General features: G+C 39.4%; 1 protein-coding gene across 2 annotated transcripts in view; it reads left to right on the top strand.

Moving 5' to 3' along the window:
- The window catches only part of LOC123867122, a 129,694-nt gene that overhangs the window by 32,307 nt on the left and 75,635 nt on the right, over window positions 1–21,752 (top strand). The window contains exon 2 of one of the 2 annotated variants that reach the window (XM_045908992.1): window positions 16,347–16,353. The exons of the other annotated variant lie outside the window; for it this stretch is intronic. Coding sequence (XP_045764948.1) covers window positions 16,347–16,353 — 7 coding nt within the window. The remainder of the gene's footprint in view (window positions 1–16,346; window positions 16,354–21,752) is intronic. 2 annotated transcript variants of the gene reach the window in all.

Genomic DNA, 21,752 nt, shown 5'->3' with positions numbered 1-21,752 from the left:
AACCTACTACTGGAACTCAGAGACGAAAAGAGCTAGGTGTTTCGAGTTTGGGCTCATTTTCTTAGTCATGATGAGATCTTACCTCCGGATTTGTGGAGTGACCTGATGGTATACCTCGGAAGTCACTATTGGAACTCGGAGACGAATAGAGCTAGGTGTTTCGAGTTTGGGCTCATTTTCTTAGTCATGATGAGATCTTACCTCCGGATTTGTGGAGTGACCTGATGGTATACCTCGGAAGTCACTATTGGAACTCGGAGACGAATAGAGCTAGGTGTTTCGAGTTTGGGCTCATTTTCTTAGTCATGATGAGATCTTACCTCCGGATTTGTGGAGTGACCTGATGGTATACCTCGGAAGTCACTATTGGAACTCGGAGACGAATAGAGCTAGGTGTTTCGAGTTTGGGCTCATTTTCTTAGTCATGATGAGATCTTACCTCCGGATTTGTGGAGTGACCTGATGGTATACCTCGGAAGTCACTATTGGAACTCGGAGACGAATAGAGCTAGGTGTTTCGGGTTTGGACTCATTTTCTTAGTCATGATGAGATCTTACCTCCGGATTTGTGGAGTGACCTGATGGTATACCTCGGAAGTCACTATTGGAACTCGGAGACGAATAGAGCTAGGTGTTTCGAGTTTGGACTCATTTTCTTAGTCATGATGAAATCTTACCTCCGGATTTGTGGAGTGACCTGATGGTATCCTCGGAAGTCACTATTGGAACTCGGAGACGAATAGAGCTAGGTGTTTCGAGTTTAGGCTCATTTTATTAGTCATGATGAGATCTTACCTCCGGATTTGTGGAGTGACCTGATGGTATACCTCGGAAGTCACTATTGGAACTCGGAGACGAATAGAGCTAGGTGTTTCGAGTTTGGGCTCATTTTCTTAGTCATGATGAGATCTTACCTCCGGATTTGTGGAGTGACCTGATGGTATACTTTGGAAGTCACTATTGGAACTCGAAGACGAATAGAGCTAGGTGTTTCGAGTTTGGACTCATTTTCTTAGTCATGATGAGATCTTACCTCCGGATTTGTGGAGTGACCTGATGATATCATCGGAAGTCACTATTGGAACTCGGAGACGAATAGAGCTAGGTGTTTCGAGTTTGGGCTCATTTTCTTAGTCATGATAAGATCTTACCTCCGGATTTGTGGAGTGACCTGATGGTATACCTCGGAAGTCACTATTGGAACTCGGAGACGAATAGAGCTAGCTGTTTCGAGTTCGGGCTCATTTTGTTAGTCATGATGAGATTTTACCTCCGGATTTGTGGAGTGACCTGATGGTATACCTCGGAAGTCACTATTGGAACTCGGAGACGAATAGAGCTAGGTGTTTCGAGTTTGGACTTATTTTCTTAGTCATGATGAGATCTTACCTCCGGATTTGTGGAGTGACCTGATGGTATACCTCGGAAGTCACTATTGGAACTCGGAGACGAATAGAGCTAGGTGTTTCGAGTTTGGACTCATTTTCTTAGTCATGATGAAATCTTACCTCCGGATTTGTGGAGTGACCTGATGGTATCCTCGGAAGTCACTATTGGAACTCGGAGACGAATAGAGCTAGGTGTTTCGAGTTTGGGCTCATTTTCTTAGTCATGAAGAGATCTTACCTCCGGATTTGTGGAGTGACCTGATGGTACACCTCGGAAGTCACTATTGGAACTCGGAGACGAATAGAGCTAGGTGTTTCGAGTTTGGGCTCATTTTCTTAGTCATGATGAGATCTTACCTCCGGATTTGTGGAGTGACCTGATGGTATACCTCGGAAGTCACTATTGGAACTCGGAGACGAATAGAGCTAGGTGTTTCGAGTTTGGGCTCATTTTCTTAGTCATGATGAGATCTTACCTCCGGATTTGTGGAGTGACCTGATGGTATACCTCGAAAGTCACTATTGGAACTCGGAGACGAATAGAGCTAGGTGTTTCGAGTTTAGGCTCATTTTATTAGTCATGATGAGATCTTACCTCCGGATTTGTGGAGTGACCTGATGGTATACCTCGGAAGTCACTATTGGAACTCGGAGACGAATAGAGCTAGGTGTTTCGAGTTTGGGCTCATTTTCTTAGTCATGATGAGATCTTACCTCCGGATTTGTGGAGTGACCTGATGGTATACTTTGGAAGTCACTATTGGAACTCGAAGACGAATAGAGCTAGGTGTTTCGAGTTTGGACTCATTTTCTTAGTCATGATGAGATCTTACCTCCGGATTTGTGGAGTGACCTGATGATATCATCGGAAGTCACTATTGGAACTCGGAGACGAATAGAGCTAGGTGTTTCGAGTTTGGGCTCATTTTCTTAGTCATGAAGAGATCTTACCTCCGGATTTGTGGAGTGACCTGATGGTATACCTCGGAAGTCACTATTGGAACTCGGAGACGAATAGAGCTAGGTGTTTCGAGTTTGGGCTCATTTTCTTAGTCATGATGAGATCTTACCTCCGGATTTGTGGAGTGACCTGATGGTATACCTCGGAAGTCACTATTGGAACTCGGAGACGAATAGAGCTAGGTGTTTTGAGTTTGGGCTCATTTTCTTAGTCATGATGAGATCTTACCTCCGGATTTGTGGAGTGACCTGATGGTATACTTTGGAAGTCACTATTGGAACTCGAAGACGAATAGAGCTAGGTGTTTCGAGTTTGGACTCATTTTCTTAGTCATGATGAGATCTTACCTCCGGATTTGTGGAGTGACCTGATGGTATACCTCGGAAGTGACTATTGGAACTCGGAGACGAATAGAGCTAGGTGTTTCGAGTTTGGGCTCATTTTCTTAGTCATGATGAGATCTTACCTCCGGATTTGTGGAGTGACCTGATGGTATACCTCGAAAGTCACTATTGGAACTCGGAGACGAATAGAGCTAGGTGTTTCGAGTTTAGGCTCATTTTATTAGTCATGATGAGATCTTACCTCCGGATTTGTGGAGTGACCTGATGGTATACCTCGGAAGTCACTATTGGAACTCGGAGACGAATAGAGCTAGGTGTTTCGAGTTTGGGCTCATTTTCTTAGTCATGATGAGATCTTACCTCCGGATTTGTGGAGTGACCTGATGGTATACTTTGGAAGTCACTATTGGAACTCGAAGACGAATAGAGCTAGGTGTTTCGAGTTTGGACTCATTTTCTTAGTCATGATGAGATCTTACCTCCGGATTTGTGGAGTGACCTGATGATATCATCGGAAGTCACTATTGGAACTCGGAGACGAATAGAGCTAGGTGTTTCGAGTTTGGGCTCATTTTCTTAGTCATGAAGAGATCTTACCTCCGGATTTGTGGAGTGACCTGATGGTATACCTCGGAAGTCACTATTGGAACTCGGAGACGAATAGAGCTAGGTGTTTCGAGTTTGGGCTCATTTTCTTAGTCATGATGAGATCTTACCTCCGGATTTGTGGAGTGACCTGATGGTATACCTCGGAAGTCACTATTGGAACTCGGAGACGAATAGAGCTAGGTGTTTTGAGTTTGGGCTCATTTTCTTAGTCATGATGAGATCTTACCTCCGGATTTGTGGAGTGACCTGATGGTATACTTTGGAAGTCACTATTGGAACTCGAAGACGAATAGAGCTAGGTGTTTCGAGTTTGGACTCATTTTCTTAGTCATGATGAGATCTTACCTCCGGATTTGTGGAGTGACCTGATGGTATCATCGGAAGTCACAATTAGAACTCGGAGACGAATAGAGCTAGGTGTTTCGAGTTTGGGCTCATTTTCTTAGTCATGATGAGATCTTACCTCCGGATTTGTGGAGTGACCTGATGGTATACCTCGGAAGTCACTATTGGAACTCGGAGACGAATAGAGCTAGGTGTTTCGAGTTTGGGCTCATTTTCTTAGTCATGATGAGATCTTACCTCCGGATTTGTGGAGTGACCTGATGGTATACCTCGGAAGCCACTATTGGAACTCGGAGACGAATAGAGCTAGGTGTTTCGAGTTTGGGCTCATTTTCTTAGTAATGATGAGATCTTACCTCCGGATTTGTGGAGTGACCTGATGGTATACCTCGGAAGTCACTATTGGAACTCGGAGACAAATAGAGCTAGGTGTTTCGAGTTGGGGCTCATTTTCTTAGTCATGATGAGATCTTACCTCCGGATTTGTGGAGTGACCTGATGGTACACCTCGGAAGTCACTATTGGAACTCGGAGACGAATAGAGCTAGGTGTTTCGAGTTTGGGCTCATTTTCTTAGTAATGATGAGATCTTACCTCCAGATTTGTGGAGTGACCTGATGGTATACCTCGGAAGTCACTATTGGAACTCGGAGACGAATAGAGCTAGGTGTTTCGAGTTTGGGCTCATTTTCTTAGTCATGATGAGATCTTACCTCCGGATTTGTGGAGTGACCTGATGGTATACCTCGGAAGTCACTATTGGAACTCGGAGACGAATAGAGCTAGGTGTTTCGAGTTTGGGCTCATTTTCTTAGTCATGATAAGATCTTACCTCCGGATTTGTGGAGTGACCTGATGGTATACCTCGGAAGTCACTATTGGAACTCGGAGACGAATAGAGCTAGCTGTTTCGAGTTCGGGCTCATTTTGTTAGTCATGATGAGATATTACCTCCGGATTTGTGGAGTGACCTGATGGTACACCTCGGAAGTCACTATTGGAACTCGGAGACGAATAGAGCTAGGTGTTTCGAGTTTGGGCTCATTTTCTTAGTAATGATGAGATCTTACCTCCGGATTTGTGGAGTGACCTGATGGTATACCTTGGAAGTCACTATTGGAACTCGGAGACGAATAGAGCTAGGTGTTTCGAGTTTGGGCTCATTTTCTTAGTCATGATGAGATCTTACCTCCGGATTTGTGGAGTGACCTGATGGTATACCTCGGAAGTCACTATTGGAACTCGGAGACGAATAGAGCTAGGTGTTTCGAGTTTGGGCTCATTTTCTTAGTCATGATAAGATCTTACCTCCGGATTTGTGGAGTGACCTGATGGTATACCTCGGAAGTCACTATTGGAACTCGGAGACGAATAGAGCTAGCTGTTTCGAGTTCGGGCTCATTTTGTTAGTCATGATGAGATATTACCTCCGGATTTGTGGAGTGACCTGATGGTACACCTCGGAAGTCACTATTGGAACTCGGAGACGAATAGAGCTAGGTGTTTCGAGTTTGGGCTCATTTTCTTAGTCATGATGAGATCTTACCTCCGGATTTGTGGAGTGACCTGATGGTATACCTCGGAAGTCACTATTGGAACTCGGAGACGAATAGAGCTAGGTGTTTCGAGTTTAGGCTCATTTTCTTAGTCATGATGAGATGTTACCTCCGGATTGTGAAGTGACCTGATGGTATACCTCGGAAGTCACTATTGGAACTCGGAGACGAATAGAGCTAGCTGTTTCGAGTTTGGGCTCATTTTCTTAGTCATGATGAGATGTTACCTCCGGATTCGTGGATATACTTCAAAAGCCACTATTGGACTTTCGAGTCGAGTAGAGTTAGATGTTATGAGTTTGAGCTCGTTTTGTAAGTTCCAATAGTGACTTCCGAGGTATACCATCAGGTCACTCCACAAATCCGGAGGTAAGATCTTATCATGACTAAGAAAATGAGCCCAAACTCGAAACACCTAGCTCTATTCGTCTCCGAGTTCCAATAGTGACTTCCGAGGTATACCATCAGGTCACTCCACAAATCCGGAGGTAAGATCTCATCATGACTAAGAAAATGAGCCCAAACTCGAAACACCTAGCTCTATTCGTCTCCGAGTTCCAATAGTGACTTCCGAGGTATACCATCAGGTCACTCCACAAATCCGGAGGTAAGATCTCATCATTACTAAGAAAATGAGCCCAAACTCGAAACACCTAGCTCTATTCGTCTCCGAGTTCCAATAGTGACTTCCGAGGTGTACCATCAGGTCACTCCACAAATCCGGAGGTAATATCTCATCATGACTAACAAAATGAGCCCGAACTCGAAACAGCTAGTTCTATTCGTCTCTGAGTTCCAATAGTGACTTCCGAGGTATACCATCAGGTCACTCCACAAATCCGGAGGTAAGATCTTATCATGACTAAGAAAATGAGCCCAAACTCGAAACACCTAGCTCTATTCGTCTCCGAGTTCCAATAGTGACTTCCGAGGTATACCATCAGGTCACTCCACAAATCCGGAGGTAAGATCTCATCATGACTAAGAAAATGAGCCCAAACTCGAAACACCTAGCTCTATTCGTCTCCGAGTTCCAATAGTGACTTCCGAGGTATACCATCAGGTCACTCCACAAATCCGGAGGTAAGATCTCATCATGACTAAGAAAATGAGCCCAAACTCGAAACACCTAGCTCTATTCGTCTCCGAGTTCCAATAGTGACTTCCGAGGTGTACCATCAGGTCACTCCACAAATCCGGAGGTAAGATCTCATCATGACTAAGAAAATGAGCCCCAACTCGAAACACCTAGCTCTATTCGTCTCCGAGTTCCAATAGTGACTTCCGAGGTATACCATCAGGTCACTCCACAAATCCGGAGGTAAGATCTCATCATTACTAAGAAAATGAGCCCAAACTCGAAACACCTAGCTCTATTCGTCTCCGAGTTCCAATAGTGACTTCCGAGGTATACCATCAGGTCACTCCACAAATCCGGAGGTAAGATCTCATCATTACTAAGAAATGAGCCCAAACTCGAAACACCTAGCTCTATTCGTCTCCGAGTTCCAATAGTGACTTCCGAGGTATACCATCAGGTCACTCCACAAATCCGGAGGTAAGATCTCATCATGACTAAGAAAATGAGCCCAAACTCGAAACACCTAGCTCTATTCGTCTCCGAGTTCCAATAGTGACTTCCGAGGTATACCATCAGGTCACTCCACAAATCCGGAGGTAAGATCTCATCATGACTAAGAAAATGAGCCCAAACTCGAAACACCTAGCTCTATTCGTCTCCGAGTTCCAATAGTGACTTCCGAGGTATACCATCAGGTCACTCCACAAATCCGGAGGTAAGATCTCATCATTACTAAGAAAATGAGCCCAAACTCGAAACACCTAGCTCTATTCGTCTCCGAGTTCCAATAGTGACTTCCGAGGTATACCATCAGGTCACTCCACAAATCCGGAGGTAAGATCTCATCATGACTAAGAAAATGAGCCCAAACTCGAAACACCTAGCTCTATTCGTCTCCGAGTTCCAATAGTGACTTCCGAGGTATACCATCAGGTCACTCCACAAATCCGGAGGTAAGATCTCATCATGTCTAAGAAAATGAGCCCAAACTCGAAACACCTAGCTCTATTCGTCTCCGAGTTCCAATAGTGACTTCCGAGGTATACCATCAGGTCACTCCACAAATCCGGAGGTAAGATCTCATCATGACTAAGAAAATGAGCCCAAACTCGAAACACCTAGCTCTATTCGTCTCCGAGTTCCAATAGTGACTTCCGAGGTATACCATCAGGTCACTCCACAAATCCGGAGGTAAGATCTCATCATGACTAAGAAAATGAGCCCAAACTCGAAACACCTAGCTCTATTCGTCTCCGAGTTCCAATAGTGACTTCCGAGGTATACCATCAGGTCACTCCACAAATCCGGAGGTAAGATCTCATCATGACTAAGAAAATGAGCCCAAACTCGAAACACCTAGCTCTATTCGTCTCCGAGTTCCAATAGTGACTTCCGAGGTATACCATCAGGTCACTCCATAAATCCGGAGGTAAGATCTCATCATGACTAAGAAAATGAGCCCAAACTCGAAACACCTAGCTCTATTCGTCTCCGAGTTCCAATAGTGACTTCCGAGGTATACCATCAGGTCACTCCACAAATCCGGAGGTAAGATCTCATCATGACTAAGAAAATGAGCCCAAACTCGAAACACCTAGCTCTATTCGTCTCCGAGTTCCAATAGTGACTTCCGAGGTATACCATCAGGTCACTCCACAAATCCGGAGGTAAGATCTCATCATGTCTAAGAAAATGAGCCCAAACTCGAAACACCTAGCTCTATTCGTCTCCGAGTTCCAATAGTGACTTCCGAGGTATACCATCAGGTCACTCCACAAATCCGGAGGTAAGATCTCATCATGACTAAGAAAATGAGCCCAAACTCGAAACACCTAGCTCTATTCGTCTCCGAGTTCCAATAGTGACTTTCGAGGTATACCATCAGGTCACTCCACAAATCCGGAGGTAAGATCTCGTCATGACTAAGAAAACGAGCCCAAACTGGACACATCTAGTTCTTCTAGTCTTCAAGTTCCTGTCGCAGCCTTCGAAGTTCACTATCAGATCACTATCATGCTCAAGAAAAAAATCCAGCTAACGATAAAATGTGATAATAGGTACATAATATTATCATTATTATCTTACCTTGCCAAAATATCAGCACAATCACGGAATAAGTACCTATAAATATCAGTTAGGGTTTTGTCGAACTATTTTGTGTTCGTACAGCGATCTTTTCCACATCAAAAAATTATAGCAACCGACGCAGAGACCACCCACGAAGGCGGCTGGCCGCTGACTGATATAATTTTGAAATCATACCATTGCCTGCCCAATATCAAAATAACCCTTAGTGCACTGTATTAAGGTTTGCGGTTGAAGCAAAATACGTGAAAAATTTATACACGATGTTTTTATTTATTTTTATACTATTATTAATATAATAATCCTATTTTTTGAGGTGCACATTATGTGCTAACGGAAAATATTTATTAGAAGAATAAAATCCGTACGTAAACTGAGAAAAATGTACCTAAACTTGACCCTAAATCGTTAATTCTGCGTGGAAGAGGTGAAGGAAAATCGTTCTTATAGTATCAAAATTAATGATTTTATCAAAAAATTACTCGATCTCTGGAGATAAAGGACCAATCTATTTTTAGCAATCTGTAGTTCCAATTTACTTAGTATATTTTAGCCACAAAGCGTACCGAAAATCTATACAAGTGTGCAAATACGTCCTTAATTATTACAAACTGAATCTTCGTGACGCTCAACGAATACAGACGACCTTAATTTACCTATTGAGATGTTCTATTCAAAGGAACACGCAAACTGATTTGATTTTTTTAGGTACTCGTACAGTGATGATAGTTTGGCCCTATGAGGTATAGGTATTCCAGAGGAGATATCCTTCCTCTTAACTTATTGAGATCCCCAGTTCAAATCCCAGGCACGCATTTTTAACTAGGTAACGGCGCGTAGCAATTTGTTTTTAGGGTTCCGTACCTCAAACGGAAAAAAGGAACCCTTATAGGATCACTTTGTTGTCTGTCTTTGTGTCTGTCGTGTCTGTCAAGAAAACCTATAGGGTACTTACTTCCCGTTGATCTAGAATCGTGAAATTTGACAGGTAGGTAGGTTTTATAGCACAAGTAAAGGTAAAGCAAAGGTAAAGGTCCAAAAACCGTGAATTTGTGGTGACACCACAAGAAAAAATTAAAATCAAAGTAAGATAACTATACCAAGTGGGGTATCATATGAAAGGGCTTTACCTGTACATTCTAAAACAGGTTTTTATTTATTTTTATGCATAATAGTTTTTGATTTATCGTGCAAAATGTCGGGAAAAATACCCAAATACGGAACCCTCTGTGCGCGAGTCTGACTCGCACTTGGCCGGTTCTTTATTTCTTATTTCTATAGGTATGCTAACATTTGTAAACCTTAAAAGTTTAAAACTGCTTATAACAATGTTTCGTATCTGAATCTCTCATACATAACAATCGATTGTACGAGTTTTATTTTGGAAGGAAGTTCATTAATATTAAACCTTATTGACATTAATCATGGGCACCTCCCACACAAAGTATGGACAAGGGTTCGCAATGAGTTGTAAAAGCTTCTACAGATGGTCCAGTAAGTTGGCTACGACATGTACCTTTTAAGTTATAATAGTCATCATCTTGCGCCAATGCTGGACATAATGTTATACCTACCTTCTCAAGAGCTCACACGGTCCTCTACCTTCCTCACCCATCTACCCACATCCAACTACCTTCTTAAGATCATCGGATCAGCGGGCTAGAAATTATCCTATGCTGGGGTTATCGGTACACGGTCTTTACTCCAGAACAACAACAAGAAGGCTCTACAACAGAAAATGTCTGTCCACTGCACTGCAGCTAGCCTATGAACTATTAAACACAATAACTATATATATCTATTAATAAGAATTAAGTCAGGCTGTGTCGGTCTGACTAGTTAGCATCCGAATTTGTTGTCATATCTACAGAAGGCTAGGCGTAATAAATTAGTGATTGATGATCGTGTTCGAATTGTACTGTGGGAAACAATCGACAATAACATGTAATAATTAGAACTTTTTATTTGAGTTTTGCACGGCGAATTAAATTCATCCATACTAATATTATAAACGCGAAAGTCTGTCTGCTTGCTTTTCAGGGCCAATCCATTTAACCGATTTTGACGAAAGGTGATAGTTTGCATCCCGGGGCAGGACGTAGGCCACTTTTGATCCCAGAAAATTTAACATTAGTCAGTAGATCTGAGTATAGTACCTTTACGAGCTATCATTATTTCACAAAAAAAATTAAGCCCCTCACTTTTTTTGATGTAACATCCGTCAGGCCGATTTTTTTCGTATAAAATATAGCCTATATCAACCGAGCCTTTACAACGAATCGATTGACACCTCATTCATCAAAATCGGCTCAGTAGTTTAGGCGCTACAGTGGAACACATAGAGTCTGGATACAAACATACACACATACATACATACATAGACTGCTAAAATCATAACCCTTCCTTTCGGCTTTGCCGTAGTTGGGTAAAAAAGGAAATCCAATATTTACAAACCCATTAGCGACGCTTGCAAAGCTGTGACGAACGGACAGAATGATCGATTGGGCTGAACTTGGTAATTTCCAAACAACCGTTTCCTGCCGACAATTCCTACAATGCTCATTACGAAACAAGTGAATATCAATATTGAGCGGAGAGTTATATAGGTAACCTATTATTATGAGTGGTGTAAAGTATTGAGTAAATGCGTAAATGGGAAAGTGTTTGTAAAGTTAAATTACCTACTTCCTACATCTTATATGCATCAAAGAGCAGCCTTAGGATGCACATACGTTACTTATATACTGTGCAGTAGTGAAACTAGATACTTATCTAATTGTCTACCTAGGTTTATGGGGTTTATGGTTTACTAGCTTTTGCCTGCGATTTCCGTGTCCTGTGTCCGCGTGATATAATATAGCCTATATTATAGCACTCAGGGACAATAATAATTACTATCCCCGAGGTTATTAATATCATCAGTAAAAGAATATTTAGAATCGGGTCATTATAGTTAGGAGGTTACCAAAGTTATTAACTTTACTTCTTATAATTATAGTTGTAGTTATTTTTTGCGTGGATCTAGGTTTTTAAAAATCAATTTTGAACTTTTTGATTTCCCGGGATAAAAAGTAGCCTGGGTATTAATTAACTCGAAATCAAAGGAGCGCGAGAGCAATACCTCCCTCCCTTCTTCGCTTCAGTCCTCTCCGGTCTTTAACTTAAACCAAAAAAAAAAAACACATCGATCCGTTATTCAGTTGCAGCTTGATTGAAAGACAAACCAATAAACCTACAAACAAACACATTTTGTATTTATAATATTAGTTATTGGCGTACCTACGTAGACAACTTTTCTTCTTCCATCAGAAACGACTAAGAATCCTACAAAAACTGGTTACATGGTTATGATCATTAGGACGTTTTCTCGGAAGGTTGATGATAATGAATTATTTTATCAGTAAAAAGACACATTAAGGCACTTTTTGATAAAAACCTAACCCATGTCTGATTTAGGATGTATTATTAATTCAGATGCCGTGATGTTGCAATTTAAAAATATCTTGGACGTGTTTAAAATTATAAAGATTTTTTGAACTGCCTAAGTTGACTTCAATACTCAATCCTGTAGTCGTTATTTCATCACAATAATATCTTTACCTTTATATTAATCAAGATTTGTGGTTTAAATTTTGGAGAGGAGAGATCTCTCAGTCTGATCTTGATACCTACATCAGTTATAAAGTCTCTTACAGATGACACTGTCCTCCATATTGTTCTCCAATTTACCTCCATAAATAGGTGATATTTCTTTTTTTTTGTACAGGGGTCGTAATGAGAACTTCTCCTTTTTGAAGTCGGATAAAAATATCTTGGGCATGTTTAAAATATGTTAAAATGTCAATGAATCTCTGCAACAATAGACATTTTGTACGTGGCCTCTAATTCAATCTTTGTTTAGATAAAGCAGATTTAAATAGAGTTGGTTTTCTCACGTTTTTCCGAGCCTTGTCGTGTGATGCCAGCGCGACCTTCAAGGCGTACAATAAATTCGCTTTAAGAAGACTTATTTATTTAAAGGTAGGTGGGTAAATAGGTATGTACGTGATGTGATCGTAGATTGCAGGTTCTGACAAATAAACGGATGTTTTAAGGATTTGTGACCAGGCATTTATACTGAGTATAGCTACTTCAAATTCTTATAAAAATCACTACTCATATTATAAATGCGAAAGTGTGTCTGTTTGTCGGAACGAAGCAATAGATTGACGTGATTTTTTATCACCATGCATATCATTAAAGATCTGTAGAGTGACATAAGCTAATTTTATCCCGAAAAATCAAAGAATATCCACGGGATTCAAAAAAAAAATCCACGTTAATCTACTGGAGAGATTTTTACTACACACTGTGTATTAGGTACCTTGTTTCACTGATTTAAATTCTACGTATCTATACGAACCAAGTAGGTACATAAGTTGTGTGGAACTTTAAAGTAACCATTCTAGCTCGCATTGATCATAAAGCAATGTAAAATTGTAAACAAGGAAGCAAATCGCGTCAAAGAACTCGACCGTAAAATAAAGTCTGCCATAACTTTGTACCAGACTGCACTCCACTACAATCCGTCAGTTATAATAATGATTATTGTAATCTGCAATAATTTACAATTATGTCGCCCGACAGCCATTGTCTGGTTTTCCTATTCGCACTTATAATAATTATTGTTGTAATTACAATACCATACATTGTGATTGTTCCTACATCGAGTGTGCCGTGCGTTATTGTTACGGTGTTATTCACACACTGTGTGATGTTTTTACACAATGTAATGTGAATAGAGTGACCACTTTAACGAAGGAAAACATCGTGAGGAAACCTGCATGCCTGAGAGTTCTCCATAATTTACTCAAAGGCGTTTCTTAAAACTTTAACTTTTGGGAACGAAAACTCCGGCACTGTGTGTGTGCTAAAGCTACAACCCAATTCTTCATGCCACCAGTTTCTAATAACCACAATATACCTACTATACCTACTAGTAAACACTACCCGGTTTCACTCAAGGGGAATTTTCAAAATCGATAAGGCGATGGAATTTCCGAAAACCCTGAAACTCGTGCTTTTTGACCAAAAGCCTGAATACCAATTTTCGTCTATATCTTAAAAAATGACGGAGTTCGATACAAACTTTAATATAACTCAGTTAGGGGTGGAATTTCCGAAAATCCTTAGTATGCCTACGTTATAAAAGGAACCTATTGTCACCATTGTTTTTTATTTCAAGTTTTCTAATCTAACCCCAGCGATTTAAACTGTACGTTGATAAAATCAATTAGTCAGGACAAATCTTTTTATATTATGTGGGTTTAGATTTGAAGAGGTGGCAGCCCTATAAAACTTACCATTCTGAAATGATGGACAGCATTCAGGATGTATTAATTATATTATTATTGATTAAGAATATTAATAAAGAGGCCGCTAATGGTCCGCATCGTAATGAATTACAAATCATCTTTATAACATAACATCGATTCATAAAATTCATCCTTTTTTTCAACCCAGCTAAATGTTCTTCGTATTTTCGTTTGGCAAGGTCTTCGGCCTTTTGTCCGTTCGTCCGACTGTAGGGTAACCATGATTTATTATTTTCAATGGCAGATTAAGTTTTTTATTTTACTTTATTTGACTAACCAACAACTTTTATACATACAAATATTTATGTAAAAAAGATTTACAACTATACGACACATAGTATAAACTAAACAACAAACTACATTTAAATATAACAAAATAAATGGCTAGTACCTACAGAAGACTTACAAGAAGACAAGAAGAGTGACATAGACTACTTTTCATCCCGGGAAAACAAAGAGTTCCCACGAGATAAAAATAAATCAAAACCTTCGTGGACGAAGTAGCGGGCATCATCTAGTTATAACTAATTATAACCGTCAATCACTTTTAATAATCAGTAAATTATTTATCAGTAAAAAATTATGAGTCAGTTAATGGATCTATTAAAAAAATCATATTTTTTATCAGATTAATGGTAAACCTACATTTATCTCAACTCGTTTATTATTCCAACCAAAAGCATGATAAATACTTTCGCTTTTGTGGCTTTTGTCGTCATTTTATTATTTGTTATTTTCGTAGGACCATCTTAGACATTCCTCACTTATTGACATGTTATCTGATATTGCATAGTTGATGTCGTAATATGTTACAGAGATTTATATTGCTTTATTATTTATGTCTTGTGTGTTAAAGATATTTACCCAACATCTATGAAATATATAACGTAAAGACATACTAAATAAATAGAATTTGGCACCTACATATTCATATTATATACCCTTGATGCAAACAGTTTGCATCGTAGCGCCCGAATAGATAACCAATTTGAATGTAGTTTATTTTATTAGAAAGCCTGCTAATCGAGATGGCTCTTGGCTATTTTGATGAAAATGTGTTCAACCGTTTGGGGATTAATTAATTTTCAGCTGTTTTTCAGCCGATGTTGGGATCTTAGTCATCCAGTTGATATTTTTGTCATACTCAAACCCGACTGCAATTAATTTCGTTATTTGAAAATTCCGTGGACACTTTTTTCCGGGTTCAAAAGTAGCCTATGTCCTTGAAAAAATCACGTCGATCTGTTACTCCGTTGCGACGTGATAGAAGGACAAACCAATAAACTAACTAACACAATTTCGCATTCATAATGGGTAGTGAAAAGGTAGTGATAATATATTAAAACTAGCTGACGCCCGCGACTTCGTCCGCGTGGATTTAGGTTTTTCGAAATCCCGTGGGAACTCTTTGGTTTTTTGGGATAAAAAGTAGCCTATGTGCTAATCCAGGATATTATCTATCTCCGTTCCGAATTTCAGCCAAATCCGTCCAGTAGTTTTTGCGTGAAGGAGTAACAAACATACACACACACACACATACAAACTTTCGCCTTTATAATATTAGTGTGAAGTGTGATTAATGTTTCTATATTGCTACAGATATCTGCAGTAGCCCGCAGCATTTGCAAATGATAGCCTAACTATGGCAATATTGCGAGATAATTAGCTCGAACATCTAGATTTAGCCGACGAAGGCTCAGGTCTGAGATGTGGTCTAACGAGTGGCCGGTCACGAATACATGTCACGACTCATAGTTCTTCCGTCTTACGCCAGATAATACCTATAATGTACACCTACGATAATCTAGACTAGAGCCGTTTATTACCGACTAGCTGATGCCCGCAGCTTCGCCCGCGTGGATTGGTCAGATCCCCTGCAGCATCAGGATTGAGGAGTGAGGATTTTATGAAACAATGTCGCAAAGTTCCTCTATCGATTAAAAAATAAATGACGCAAATCGGTTCAGAAATCTCGGAGATTTCGGTGTACATAGGTAGAAAAACACAACTCCCTTTTTGAAAGTCGGTTAAAAAAGTAGCCTATGTTACTCCCTGGTCAATTCTCTACTTGTCTGTGAAAATCCCGTCAAAATCGGTTCAGCCGTTCCCAAGATTAGCCTTTTCAAACAGACAGACAGACAGACAGACAGACAGACAAAAATTTTAAAAACGTGTGATTCAGTTATAGTATCGTTCAAGTAACCATATGACCTTAAAATGCGGTAGTTATTTCGAAATTACAGACAGACACTCCAATTTTATTTATTAGTATAGACTATGGTGTAAACTAGCATCCAAGGCCCAGAAACCTTATAATTTTTAAATATCCCTAGCTCACTGACTTATCAACGCCCAGTGCAAAGTACCAGGAATCGGATAATTAATCGAAGGCCGAAATCTATTTCATATTATTATGTATAATATAACTAATTTACCTTCCTACCAATATACTAAGTTGAATAATAGATATAGCGACATCTTTTTTAACACCTAAGTAAATAGCCAGGATATAATAATGACCCGATTGAGTATATTTTATCAATTATTTAGCATAAATTCCATATTAATTAGGCATCCCATTATATATTATTGTCAGCGAATAGATCTCAAACAGAATGTCAAGGCTCCTCGTGCACTATTATTGTTCTAAATCAATCACTTTTATAATTAAAAACTCAATCGCCCATAAATCCATCCGCGAAATACCTACTAAGTAATTAAAAACTTGAAACTAATTTAGCGTATGATAAAACAGTTTTTTTTTGTAATATATTAATTATTTATCTATCTATATAGAAAAGGAAAAGCTGACTGACTGACTGATTGATTGACTGACGACTGACTGATCTGTCAACGCACAACTCAAACCACTGGACGGATCCCGCTGGGCATTAGGAGTTAGGACGTAGACATCCACTAAGAAAGGATCTTTGAAAATTCAATCCCTAAGGGGCTAAAATAGAGGTTTGAGTCTAAGCCACGCGGACGAAGTCACGGCCACAAGCTAGTTATTATTATGTAGTGTTTTAATTACATAAAAATATTTATGCTAATCTAGGCAGCCTTTTTAGTCCTAAGTTTCTACCAAATCTAATAACATTCAACCATAAAATGTTTTAAAAGTGAATATTTATTACCTACTAGCTGATGCCCGCGACTTCGTTCGCGTGGATGTAGGTTTTTTAAAATTCCCGTGGGAACTCTTTGATTTTCCGGGATACAAAGTAGCCTATGTGCTAATCCAGGGTATAATCTATCTCCATTCTAAATTTCAGCTCAATCCGTCCAGTAGTTTTTGCGTGAAGGAGTAACAAACATACACACACACACACACACACACACACACACACACACATACAAACTTTCTCCTTTATAATATTAGTGTGATCATTTACCGCAACTTAAAATACAGTTTGGTGGGGCTCTGCCAATACCGCACTTTCCTGTGTGAGGTTGCTAAATGCTAATCTGGAACTTGAGGACCGCAATATTTATCAGTTTTTCGAGCTAATTGTGTGCCCCGCTTATTCCCACGTCTTCCTGAGGAGACCTCCTGTAAGGCTCGGATCTTGGCTTGGATGACGTTGGGACGCATGGGTTGATTGGATAAGATACTTGGATTGGACTGATAAGACCGCCTACCAGCGAGGCCATGTTGACGTAAGAAATCGAGACATAGGACTCCGTGGAACCCCAATATTTAATCCTCCGAACTAAATACCCCGCCCATTCTTCTGCAGCAATTTAAAGAGCACCCCATTAACATTTATAATAATAATTTTTAAGCCCCGACACAAAAAGAGGGAAGTTTGACGTGTGTATCTATCTGTGGCATCGTAGCTCCTAAACTAGTGAACAGATTTTAATTTAGTTTTTTTTTGTTTGAAAGGTGGCTTGATCGAGAGTGTTCTTAGCTATAATCCAAGAGAATCGGTTCAGCCGTTTGAAAGTTATCAGTTATTTTCTAGTTACAGTAACCTTCACTTGTCGGGGGTGTTATAAATTTTTAATTTACACTTGTCTCGAATATAAAACATAATTTTTCTATGAATTAAGGATTTTTCTAGGAATTAATTTTTCTATGAAAACTCTTTAAGGTTCTTAAAAATTTAAATTCATCAATTGAAAATGAGGTAAACATTTTTAATTTACACTTGTTTGCTTGTAAAGCCTTGATGTGTTATCGAGTCCACATAGTGGTCCACTGGCGTTGGTTACGGGCGGCGAGTGTCCGGTCACCGGTGGCGTGTGGCAAAAGCCCCACTTACCGTATTATCACATTCCAGCGATGCGGTTACGTTAACTTTTAGGTGAATATTGGTCAAATATAATTGGCCTTATGTAGTACATACTGCTATGTTTAGTTAACGAACATCAACTTTTCATTTCCAGGTCATGTTTTTAGGTAGGAATTATAGATTCAGACCAAACACGCCACCAGCTCAACTTCCAGCATTGGAATGTTTGTAGCATCGCAGAGTTTCAACTCTCTTTCGGTGGCGTTACCACTAGATTTCAACGTGGGGTTATACAAGGGGCGGACCAACAAAATTCCTGAAAGGCCGGCAACGCATTTGCGGTTCCTCTGTTGCTAATGATAATGGGCGGCGGAAATCACTTAACGTTAGGTGACCCGCCTACTCGTTTAATCTCTATTTTTATTTTTAATCCCGACCCAAAAAGAGAGGCTTGATCGAGAGTATTCTCAGCTATAATCCAAGAAAATCGGTTCAGCCGTTTGAAAGTTATCAGCTCTTTTCTAGTTGCTGCAACCTTCACTTGTCGGTGGTGTTATAAATTTTTAATTTATACTTGTAGAAGACTAAATTAAAATCGGTTCATTACTTTAGGAACTACGATACCACAGTTAGATACACAGATACAGAGATACACAGACACACTTGTCAACTTATAACACCCCTCTTTTTGGGTCGAGGGTTAAAAAAAGAGGTGCATCTCTTTACTTACGTGTTCTATCGCCTTTACAACGGAGAGTGTGCTGAGGAGTTATTAGACCCTGTTCCAATTTCCCTTTTCTACCACCGTATCGCTCGCCAGTCGCCACCGAAAGCAATTTCTCTCTCACCAGCCAGGACGTGGTGAGAGAGAAATGTATTGTATAGAGAGTGAGTGTATTTTGACACCCGCTGTGCCAGATCTTATTTTCCACGCACACTTACTGTTGCTTCAAGACCTTCAAGTGCTACGAAATATGCAATAATGTTGGCGGTAACCTTGTTGATCTATTCAAAAATTCATGTTTACGTATGTTACAGTCAAACTGCAAAAAACAGTCAAAATTACTTTTGATTATACCTACAGGCTGGTCAAAGTAGTTTCGACTGAAACTCCGGTCAAAATTCTTCGCTAGGAATAATCACTAAGTTCACAAAGAATGCATATAAGATTAGATCGAATGTGGTCTAGAAAGACATTGAAACACCACTTTTTAATTTATAGACTAGCGCTTGGCTGCAATCAGACCTGCTGACAAGTGATGATGCAGCCTAAGATGGAGCATGCTTGCCTAGAAAATGCCTATTTACTAATGACTTGAAGGTCTAAACTTGAAATTAAAACCGGAAGGGCGTTCCATATCCTAGCGGTTCGAATAGAAACGGGGAAGCAAAGAACACTCCAGGTGTAGGGCAGATAAGACTGCATGAAGCCGGGAGTTTTGAGTCAAAACGATAGAGTAGGTACTTTTAACCAACCTCTGTAAAAGTGTTTTTGACTGGTTAAAAGTAGTTTTAACGGGGTAAGATCTCTGACTGTAACATAAACTCCAACACTATCTATGTAACAGAAATATAATTAACTATATTCCCTAGCGCCATACTCTATTACAATTTACATTGTAATTATATTTTAGTGTAGCAACAAGTACATTAGCACTGCCATTGTACTGCCATTGAGACTACAATGCGTATGTCATGTCCGTCCGTTGCACATGACATGCTAATTAGCTGTTTATAATAAAATAATTAAGTACATACATAATTGATCGTTTTAACTGGTTGCTATTGGGTAACTTTTTTTTGTGTGTTTATTTAGGTCGAAAGTTAAATATTTTAGTACTAGAGGACTCCCGCGACTTCGTCCGCGTTGATTCAGGTTTTTAAAGATCCCGTGGGAACTGTTTGATTTCCCGGGGTAAAATGCCTATGTCTATCACAGGTACGCAAGCTACCTCGGTACCAAATTTCATACAAATTGGTTAAGCGGATGGGTTTTTAGGAATCCTGTGTCCGTCCCCGGGATATAAGCTAACCCTGTACCAAATTTCATCAGAATCGGTTAAACTGTTGGGCCGTGAAAGGTAGCAGACAGACAGACAGACAGACACAGACACACTTTCGCATTTATAATATTAGTATGGATTAGTTTGATACTTTTGGTTACGATAAGGATTTCGTCATTATTATGATCAACCTATCACCGGCCCACTACTGGGCATAGGTTTCCTCTCAGAATGAGAAGGATTTCGGCCCATATAGGTTTATGATCAAATTGTTATATCGACGGTCAAAAAGAACAAACGGCCAACTACAAATTACAGATACAGAGCACACAGATTTGACGCAATTTACTTTTTTTAACCCCCAACCCAAAAAGAGGGGTGTTATAAGTTCGACGTGTGTATCTGTGTATCTGTCTGTGGTATCGTAGCTCCTAAACTAATGAACCAATTTATTTATTTTTTGTTTGAAAGGTGGCTTGATCGAGAGTGTTCTTTCATTGGTTCTTAGCTATAATCCTAGAAAATCGGTTCAGCCGTCTGAAAGTTATCAGCTCTTTTTTAGTTACTGTAACCTTCACTTGTCGGGGGTGTTATAAATTAACTTACACTTGTTATTATTGCTTAGCTCATTAGTAAAATAACATTTGACATTAGTTAACATTTCACACCTCTGAAGCAATGGTGTTTGTAAACACTAAACACTATTTATCAGATTCACAAATTGTTGTTAACAACGTTTAAACATCAGATTCGTTTGAAATGGTGCTAGAATACAATTTCTTTACGCTAATTAGTGGTTATGCAATTTCGATTAGTGTTTGTAAAATACAATATAACCACAGATACCTAATACTTAGTCAAAGAGACGCCAGAAATTCTTAAATGGTTTTAACCACAGATTCCTAATAGTCAAAGAGCTGGCGCCAGAAATTCTTAAATGGTTTTACCAAACACAAAACTCATCTATTCAAATATAAATGTTAGACCTCTATTTTTTCACTCTTGAAATTCAGTTTGACGAGTTTTTATTATGTCGTGTTGTTAGTAGGAACCAGAGTTTTTAATAATCTACGTACTAACTACTTTTAGTTATATTTTTAGTAATATTGCTTTTAGGCAAAGCTGTGTTTTTATTTATTTAAGTATTCGTATCAATTGTACTTAACAGTAAAAGAAAAAGTTAAGAAATGTTCATCTTACTGAAGAAGCAACGATCTCTTTATACTATGTATTAGACGGGTGATTCGTGTTCAAAAAATTGTGTTCTATGAAGTTGTCAAAATTAGTATGGCACTGGATATCAAGTTATAAGCCAAAGCGAGTTGCAGCCCGCAAAATTTTTAATCGGAAATAGGAATCACCCATCTATAGCGTCGTTTGTCAGGCAGATTGCATAAATTAGGTAGGTGTATTAAAATTTGCAGTAATAATGCAGATTTTTAATGTAGACAAATTCTATTAACATTGATTAAATTCTATCCTTATAAAATATTAGCGTACAAATTGAAAAGCTCTTTTATAGGTAGGCAGAGCTTGTCTATTTTGAAATGACGCGCCCCACTACATAAGTTTTGTGTAGTAGTGATGTGTAAATTGCGGTGGTGGGGCGCGTCATTTCAAAAAGACAAGCTCTACCTACTAATTTAGTTCAATGACTGCCACTAGCTCTCTAACTATAATTTTTAGAGAACGTCTTTAGAGTTTCCTCACAAAAACTGCACTTTTTATAAGACGACCGAGACGAATACGATCTTAAATGTACCTATAAAAAATAATCTAAACGCTTTA

Source organism: Maniola jurtina, chromosome 7, assembly GCF_905333055.1.
Source record: "Maniola jurtina chromosome 7, ilManJurt1.1, whole genome shotgun sequence".
Taxonomy (NCBI): domain Eukaryota; kingdom Metazoa; phylum Arthropoda; class Insecta; order Lepidoptera; family Nymphalidae; genus Maniola; species Maniola jurtina.
This window is presented reverse-complemented; position numbering and strand designations above follow the sequence as displayed.